General features: G+C 53.9%; 2 protein-coding genes across 2 annotated transcripts; one reads left to right on the plus strand and one right to left on the minus strand.

The window, feature by feature from the left end:
• Positions 1 to 2330: 2330 nt before the first annotated feature.
• Positions 2331 to 4269, plus strand: DICSQDRAFT_148186 (aspartic peptidase A1; the record flags this gene model as incomplete). Its single annotated transcript, XM_007367241.1, has 12 exons — positions 2331 to 2553; positions 2620 to 2699; positions 2753 to 2780; positions 2841 to 2938; positions 3008 to 3038; positions 3094 to 3205; positions 3256 to 3281; positions 3355 to 3541; positions 3607 to 3743; positions 3802 to 3920; positions 3978 to 4022; positions 4078 to 4269. 12 exons carry the CDS (start codon positions 2331 to 2333, stop codon positions 4267 to 4269), a joined length of 1278 nt encoding a protein of 425 aa, XP_007367303.1.
• A 2209-nt stretch (positions 4270 to 6478) lies between these two features.
• DICSQDRAFT_21958 (HET-domain-containing protein) lies at positions 6479 to 7495 on the minus strand (the record flags this gene model as incomplete). Its single annotated transcript, XM_007367242.1, has 2 exons — positions 6479 to 7121; positions 7398 to 7495. Coding segments are annotated over 2 exons (741 nt in total), but the record flags the coding sequence as incomplete, so codon positions are not given.
• Between the last annotated feature and the right edge of the window lie 1807 nt (positions 7496 to 9302).

Genomic DNA, 9302 nt, shown 5'->3' on the forward strand with positions numbered 1-9302 from the left:
ACCACGCTTGTCCGGTGGCACTGCGCTCTCATCGCATGAGCCGGAAATTATACCCATTGAGATGCCGTTCAACGGCGGTCGGTAACGTATCAGTCATTGCTTTTTGACATTGGAATTTTGGTGACTCATTGACTGACGATTCGCCGGAGATAGCGCCTATGGTTTAGATGCAGGCCTCGTACCGAGACCACTGGGCAATGGAGACTATATGGGGCTGGTCGCGCTAAAGCATGTAATAACGTTACATGAGCATCAATAGTCATCATTCACAGATATAAATCAGCACCTGTGGCATGTGTCTCGTCTCTGAGTCGGAGACTCCATAAACAACAGCTTCGCGCCTACCATTGGAGCGCAACGTTTATAGCGACGTTCGCTACTTACAGAATCATCTCGTTGGCTATAAGTGAAGTAAGAGACCTTTAGATAGTACTGTTGTTTGGGGGAAGGGTGAGATACCGTGCTCACCAAGGAGGGAGCTCCGAGCTCGCAAAGTGTAATGTGAAAGAATGTCAAGGCTGGACAAATAAAGGCTCTATCGCTCCAAGCTTTGGTATTCTTGACTTGATCGCGAAAGTGAGCGATGCATAGACGATGTCTCATATCATGAGGTCAACCGGTCATGACATAGAGGTGAGTCGCGGGCGAAGGGAAAAGCGAGCGCCCGTTCCTCCGGCTTCAGCCGACTGCTTGGACGTCTCCCATCAGGCTCAGACTGCGACTATGCACGCTGGTTCCACATCTATTCGCTTTACAGTTCCTATCCACTATATAGCAACGTCGCGCGGCTAGCTTGGCTCATTGGGTCTTACTGGTGCCTTCTACGTCTCATTGTCCGCATCGATTCGAACCTTCACGCAGCCTACTGCCAAGATTTCTAGTTTGGAGGCCCAATGCTGACATGGCGATCTACACAGCCGGAGGGCAGAGCCGCTATTGCTTGACGGGGAAGGCGAGAGATGACATATTGACTGATGCTGGGAGATAGGCGGCTCCAAGCTAGTGAGTGTTCTCATAGATACGGGTTCGACTATACCACGGCGTAATCGCCTGCGAGGACGTTGTACGAGGAGTAGGAGTCCCGTCCATTTGTGGCCGGAGCTTCCCTACTCGCTCTCATCATCTTCCTAATCGCTACCCCCTCGGTGATTATTCTCGTCTTCATGTACCTTCTTGAGCTCCGTTTCAGTCTCCCACAAATGTTCGTCCTCGAGATAAGCAGTTGTCTCGGTGGCATCTTGACAAGGCAGTCATAGCATGACTGTGCCGCCCATGTCAGGCCCAGTTTCGCTGTCAGTTGGTCTGGCTCAATAAGAGCGAAGCAAACTCGTTTCGCATCAAGGGACCGATTCTTCCACAGATATTCCGCCATTTAACAGAGCCCGTTTCTGTCTTGACCTCGCCGCCTGCCTTGGGAAGGAGGGCGTGGCGAGTTGATCTGTCAATCGACGATGTGCTGTTGCACACCAGCCACGGCGTACCTCAGCTCGAGCTAGAACTCGATAGTGGTCGTACGATCATCATTGTGGGAGAGCATGAGCTACCGCATATCGGTTGTCTGGAGTGGAAGACTCTCGCTGTGCAGCCTTCCCAGTACTGTCGAGGACGGCGGGTGCTCTACTTCTAGTGCGGTGTCCGGATTGCGAGGATCGGATGTATATACAGTCTTGCACTGAAAGTGTCCGTGGTGGCGCCCCATCCCGTTTTCGCTGTGCCATTGCGGATCACCTCCAGCACACATGCCGAATGGCAGACTTGGAGGGAAGGGTGAAGCAAATGTTGGAGAGAAGATGGCTACGAAGAGTGTTCTGTTCGCAGCCGAGGATGGCTAGATCTACTTACAAGGTGATCTCCCGCCCTTCTCGGAAGTAAAGTACGTAAAATGTCGGGCTTCCGACATATTTCATACTATAACCTTCAGTCAGAGTCATGACTACCATGCAATGGTGATTTGTGTGATGAGATGATATACCACTATGGTTCGGCTGAGTCGAAGATACAAGGCTACACGATCTACACACCTTCTGATCGGTCACAGCGCATCCGTCGTGGACAGCTCTGTGTCTGCCGCTTGTGAGGCCTGTGAGGTCTCTGGAGATCCGTCACATCAACATGCGATGTGCTCAGCTCAGAAGGTCGTGTATTAGCATTGAGCAGCTCCTGATTTCAACGCGACCCGAGGAGAGTGCGGGTGACGGTACTTGTCAAGGATGTGAAGTCAGCCGCATGAGAGTTGTGCGCCGTCACAACCCCCTTATAACATGCCATCCGCGTAAGAGAGGTTCGGTGTTCCCTTTCGCTCTTTCGCGCTATCCTTACAGCTTTGCAATATGGTTCGCACCCACACCCTACACGCTCCTTTGCTTCTATTGCTGTGTTCTGTCGCAGCCTCTCATCAATCACTCGCACTCAATGTTCGCTCCTACCCTTCATCCACGACGGACAGCAAGACCCCTGTAGCCCTTTCCCTCGCGCGCAATGTTAACGCTACGGGTTCCCGGAACGTCCTTAAGTTAGACCAGGCCCGCGCTCAAGCTTTTCGCGCTCGCGCTCGTGCGTCACCGTTCCTCTCCACGGCTCCCGCCTGTCTTCCGCACTGTTCACTTATACTGTACTCAGGAGGACCCAATCAGATCCCTAGCAATGCAGCAGCGTTCAACGACGAAGCGACTGGTCGAGTAGTTACATACACCGTCAATGTAAGTATATGTCAGCCCCACCATTGATCCTCCATGTTCTCATGCGCTTGCAGGTGGCCGTCGGCAATCCTCCTACTTCTTGTGAGTCGTTACCTTATGTCTTCGAATACCTTCGATTATGATACAGCATCCTCACCATAGATAACCTTCTTATTGATACCGGTAGCTCCAACACCTGGGTTGGGGCTGCCTCGCTCGATCTCTTCCATCCGTCATGCCAGCCCACTAACGATATAGTGGTGCGTCTCTGTATCTCACCTCTAGATATAGAACTGATGCCTGTGTCTCTGTTGTCGCTCAATCTGCAGGCCGTCTCCTATGGAAGCGGTTCCTTTATCGGCGAGTACCCCAACGCCGCGCTGTTCTCTCCAGATGCTTAGTCGACGATGTGCAGGCCTTGAGAAGTTGTGCGAAGTCACTCTCGTCGAGGGATTGACCATTCCAGAGCAGTCTGTCGGAGTTGCCGCCATTTCCAAGGGATTTAATGGTGTAGACGGAATATTGGGGTATAAACATCAGTTCCCCAATCGTTCATGCGCTAATCTACTTCGTACAGCATCGGACCGGTAGACCTCACTCAGGGTAACCCATCGTCTTTCGTGGGATCCTCGTGCGAGCTCTAGAGACTGATCCTTGTACGTCTGCGTCCATATAGGTACACTGGTATTGGAGAGTGAGAAGGAGGTGCCAACCGTTACGGATAACGCCCAGAAACTGGGGCTCCTCACTGAGTACATTGTCGGCATCTCCTTCGAACCCCTCAATCAAGACAATGAGACCAACGGCGAGCTCACGTTTGGAGGAGTGAACCACTCCAAGTTTAACGGCACATTGAACTATGCGTGAGAGCATATAGTCAACTGTCGGTGATTGCGCTGATTTACTGACTCCGCAATGCCACATCAAGGCCTTTAACTAAGGTTTCTCCCGCAAGTAAATACGTGGGAATAGACCAGAAGATCACCTACGGAGAGGGACAACCCGTGATGCCTTCCGGGTCAGGCATTCTCGACACCGGTACGACGCTCATTCTCCTGGCCACTGGTGAGCTATGTCACGTACGAATCAGCACCAGTTTTTCATCATGGTAATGGTGCTTCAGATGCCTTCGACAAGTACAAGAACTATACCGGTGCACAGCTAGACAATGATACGGGACTTCTGCGCATTACGCCGGAACAGTACGCGAACCTCAAGAGTCTCCAGTTCACAATCGGCGGCGTAGGTGTTCTCAAGGGTCGTGCTCTACTGAATGACTGATCTACGGCCCATCATCAGGTCTCGTACGAGTTGACACAGAACGCTCAGATCTGGCCCCGTACGGTGAGTCACGAAGTTGAGAGCTATCGCCTTCTAGCGCTGACCCGTACCACTCCAGCTGAACGCGGCGATGGGCGGCGATCCGGAAGGCATCTACCTCATTGTCAATGACTTGGGTCAGATCTCCGGAAGCGGACTTGATTTCATTAATGGGATGGGATTCCTGGAGCGGTTCTACATGGTGTATGATGTTGGGAATTCGCGGGCGGGGTTGGCGACCACTCCGTTCACTTACGCGACGACGAATTGAGGGTACTTGAGACAGACGTCCATGTCGACGACATGCCTTCAAGGCAGTACTCCATGTATGGTCTCTTGCACGCTGAGGAATATACGACACATCACAGAGCATACATATGGTCGAGATATGGATCTATTGTTCTTACTCGATGGCGAGTCTATTGGAGCACAGGGGAAGGTTACCACAAAGCATCGCACCTCCAATCATCTGGATTCTGGGAGTTGCCAGCTCAGGCTGTAGTCGCGCTGCGATAACACCGTCAGCGCGTCACTGGCGGTCTCGGCTCAGGACAACCCCGGGCCGGTTGTCCGACGACTTCGTGTTCCGAGCTACTCTCCCTTCCTCGGCTGCTCAGGCGACTGTTTGTGCTAGGCTTGATGAGTGTGAGCCTCAATCTGTTGCGCATTAAAAGGCAGCGTAAACATCTGTCAATGTCACCAAGGCTCATCAAGATACGATACTCAAAACGGAAGACAAGTAGTATGCTAAACCGACACGACGGGCACCGTCTCGAATCGTTCTTTGTGAAGGGGTTGTAGAATCTCTGGGCATCCTTTAGCGCCCTTTAGCGCGCGCCGGCAAAGAGACAAGTTAAGACTGTCCCGAAAAAAGACCTCCGTTTCACGCAAAGGGATTCTGAGCGCTGCCCGTCGTGCGAGCGTCGTCTGCCGAGAAACTTGAATTGGCAATCCGAAGAACCAAACTCGCCGGGAACACGGTCACATCAATGCAGCGTAGCTCCCTCGCGCTCCCCTTTGGCCTCGTCACTCATATCGGGACCCGCTCCACACGTCGCTCCATTTGATGTCTCTTGTTAACCTGCAATGTCTCTTAAGTCGGGTAGGTCAATAGGTGCATCGTCAGCGGATTCGTCACCGGCCCCCTCAATAGCAACTGAGGTTCTGTTAGCTGTAGAAGTTCGAGGACAAGAGAGCACGAATAATATTCGCGTTTGGCCGGTGCAAACGCGTACTGTAAAAAGTAGATAGAAAGAGTCTTCTATACGTAGCTAAATAGGGGTAGATAAGGACGCGGGTATCCATCGGGGGGCGGGACCTTAGGCGCTCGTTCCGTGAGCTCGCCCCCCATCTTGATGCCAGGATTCGAACGTGACTAGCTCGACCCGATGCCTTGCATTTATGCGCCACTGTTAGTCCCAAATTTACTGACAATGTTCTTACGCTTCCCGCTCGAGCAGCGTCGACTCCGAAGAGGCCTCCTCCATCTCGACGATATCGATGTGCAAGAAGTAATGCGACGGCGCAGCCCAGTCCAAGCCGAGCTTCAAGGTGAGCTCATTCCCCGCCAGGGTGAAGGCGACTTCCTAAGTGTGCAGAGATGAGAACCACGGCCTGCCATCCGACCACTTCACAGAGCTAGGATCCGCCTTGATCCTTACAGCCGATTCAAGAGCGCGTCGCAGCATCTTCACATGTGCTTCGACCCCCAACTGCCCACCGCCATCCTTCAAGGTATGCCTGTACTCGACGGTGATCATGTGGTCGTTGTTGAGAAGCGTGACCCAGTGAGTATTCGGATGGTCCTCATCTGGATGTTGGAATGCGGCCGTGTACCCCTGGGCGCGTAGAGCATCGCGGGTCGTCTTTGTTAATACAAGAATTATCGTATTGTACGGCTGACGGTGGGCGTCCTGTGATTTCGCCGTAGTGCGCTCTGGGTGGCAGATATAGATGGTCTTCACCTGGATGTCATCGCGACAGCGCTCTATGGTTGCCGGGGACAGGGGGAAGAGATCGGGCCGATGATCACCGCGACTTGGCTTTGGACAGATCTCTACCCATCCTGGAAACAAGACTTCAATGCCAGTGTCAGAGGGCGGGACATAGCAGACGCGTCCTAGAAGACAGCCGGGGCTGTCCTTGTGTTCACACCCGAGGATGGCGAGGTACCGCTGGGCTCCGGGGAGCCCGTCAGGATCCACGATATCGGTTTGAGGAAATACATGAGACAAGGACAGGATAGGCAGTCGTGTGCGGATACCGTGTGAGGTGGGAGTGTACTCCGTGGAGAGGAGGTCGGAGCGCCCCAACTGATGGAGTGTGGCAGGAGAGACGATTGTGATGTTTTTGCTGTCGCCTTCGAAGAAAATGATAGACGTGGCAAACAGGGACACACCGCGTCGCTGACATGGAAGGCTGTACTTCTCTCCACCAGCAGTCGACGACTCGTGTATTTCGATGCCTTGGTACACATCTTTCCATGCGAAAAGGGTCTGGTCGGGGACACGTCGTACAATTTCCTCCTGTAACCGGCGGAACGCGCGCTCGCCCCCACCGTACAGCGTTGGTATATTGATGTCGAAGATTCCCAGAAGCGAGTACGCCCGGTCTTCCACTCGCGTTGTTCTCCGTTTGGCAGCCCACGAGAGTCGTTGAGCCACGCTGTACTCGTCCAGCAACTTGGCATGCACGAGAGCGTCCTCAGGGATGCCCGTGATCTCCTCGACAAGGTCAGCCAGAGCGACCTTCGTCCCGATCTCCGTCCAGTCCTTGGAGAGAAACGTCACGGAAAATGGGGCGATCAGCTCCTGGAGTGTCCACCCGCGCCTGAACCATCGGCTCGAACGGAAAGCGGACCCTGGTTTACGGGGGTCTTCGCCGGCGGGGACGTTCGCAAGGAATGCATAGCACACCCTCGCACGCCCATACCACTGATACATGGAGTTGATCGATTCGGACAACTCGGAGCTGCTCGTCTTGTCTATGCAGCACGAGTCGATCCAAACGTACCGGTAGCCTGCCTCGCGTGCAACTCTGCAGGACTCCCGTATCTTTGGCGACAGTCGATGATCGGACCAGATGGGCGCCACAGCGCTGGAAGTGGACATGTCGTGCGGTGTGCTGGGCCGATCAACTGGGGGTGAAGAGGTGCTCGACGAGTGGCATACCGTGGGGGGGCGGGAGGAGCGTGTGCCACGTCTCGTCAACCTCCGTATGCCGCTCCGGAGGGAGTGATACGCTTTCAAGCCCGGTCCGGTTGCTAAGCGAGTAAGAGACTGGCCGACCTCCAAACACCTACGCACCACCCTGCGAGCTGGGTCAGCTGGCAAGCTGACAGTGTGTAGTCGGCCTTGGTCGTCGTACGAGCTCTGGACGCCGCGGACCTCCTGATACGACTGTTCGACCTTGTCCCACACGTGCGACAGGACGGTATAGGAAGTCCTCTCCGGATCTTTCTCCACAAACTGGCCTGTCCGTGTATCGAGCAGCCTCATTGTCGCGCACGGTGCTCAAAGCACTAGGCAATCCCCTGTGTTGTATCAGCGCCGTGCACCTAAAGGCTCCAAGGGCAAAATCACTCACTGTTCAATCAAATACTGTTACCGTTGCGTTGAGACAACGGGAGTCACGGGGTGCGGCGAAAGCAACGGTCGCTGTCTTGGAACCAGGCAATGGTGAACTTTGGCGATGAGAACCAAGACGAGGAGTGAAAGTCACCTGGGGAAAGAGACAGCTGTAGCTCACGTAACTCGACACAGCCGCCTTCCAGGAACGTCGATTTTGACGTTGACTGTTGATCGCATGTTGGGTGATCGACTGCTCAGTAAACACTGGCACGCGTTGGTACCGCGCGGTCGTCCCTCATAAGGACTGTGTTAGAATACTAAGCATGTGGGTCGAGCGCTTGAGCCGTGATGTTCAAGCGAGAGTGTGAATTGTGTAAACGTATGCATATACATGCAGAGAAACCCCCTTCGCGAAGCGCGAGTAGTAGTACTGCGAGTCCGTCGAGAACGTGGCGAGGCTCACGGCAACAAGATGGTGGAGTGGCGTCGGATTGGCGAATGGTGCGTGGCGCATAAGTTCTGGATGAGAGACCGATGTCATTAATTCTGATCTAAACATGGCAGGGGAGTAGTATATGAGAGCTGCTGAAGTTGAGCTCAAGACCTCGCAAGCAGCTGAAAGTTTGCAAGCGCGGGCGTCACGCTATGACGCAAGGCTTTCGTCACAGTGTCACGTCACCCCCCGCTGAGTCTGCTGAGACCGCCTGATATCCCCGTCCTCGGCTACTCACTATCTGCTTAGGCGACCTCCAGCTGTTCCCAACGACTCTGCTCTGTTTCCATGTGCCATCCCCTGGCCTGGACAAGGACGTCATGCCTACATCCATGCTTGGTTCCGCTGTTACGTACCCTGCCCACTCTCTTGCATACCTGTCTGGCTGCAGCATAGCAATACATTTGCCAGCGGTACAGGGTCATTGCGTTGTCCACCGTCTCATCGTACGCAGGGCTGTTCGGTGGGAGCGACGGACTCCTTATGTGCAGCGCGCACGAACAAGCTTGTTACATAGTTATTTGCATGCCTGTTGCCATTGGCCATGCAGGTTGAATGGCTCACAACTGCTGACGATGTCGCCATGTCATAGTTATGGTGTGGATATGGATATGTCTATTCCGGAAGACCGAGTATATGTGATATCGTTCAATTGCCCTTACCCCTGCGCCGCGTGCTTTCAGCTTGTGTCAGGCTCAGTGATCATGGGCCTCTATGATTCCGTCGCGGCGCTCCATCATGAAGAGCATGGGGAAGTTTCCCAGTAGGCGTGTTCAATTCTTGTCGCTCGCTCATTTGTTCGCGCGCCTACCGGGCGCCTGCCTACCTGGATTCAAGGTCAGCTCAAGCGCCTGTAGCAAAGCAAGCAGAGGTGCGCAGGCAGCGGGTGCAGCGAGATCGACGGGATCGTCCTATGCTAGGTTTGTTATACCCAGAAAACCTGTCCGGAGAGTGGATGGAGACATCGGGAGAGCGTTATAGACTCGTTGCTCGAGAATAATCGTACATAATGCGCCCAAATCCGAACCAGATTCGGCACGACATACATACGGTTCACCTGGGGTTGCCGCTGTAAGCCTGATGGCAATTGGACCCAAAACCTTGCGGGACGACTCCGCGTCTCGAGTTATAGAGCTCTCTAGATTTCGAATCGTCAAGTTTTCGCGGCGCTCCTTAGTCCCAGCTCGCGACCCTCATGTGGTCATGTTGCACCCGCCGCCTGCCCCCTCTGCTTGCTGTGCT

The sequence above is a fragment of the Dichomitus squalens genome (genome assembly GCF_000275845.1).
Source record: "Dichomitus squalens LYAD-421 SS1 unplaced genomic scaffold DICSQscaffold_24, whole genome shotgun sequence".
Lineage (NCBI taxonomy): Eukaryota > Fungi > Basidiomycota > Agaricomycetes > Polyporales > Polyporaceae > Dichomitus > Dichomitus squalens.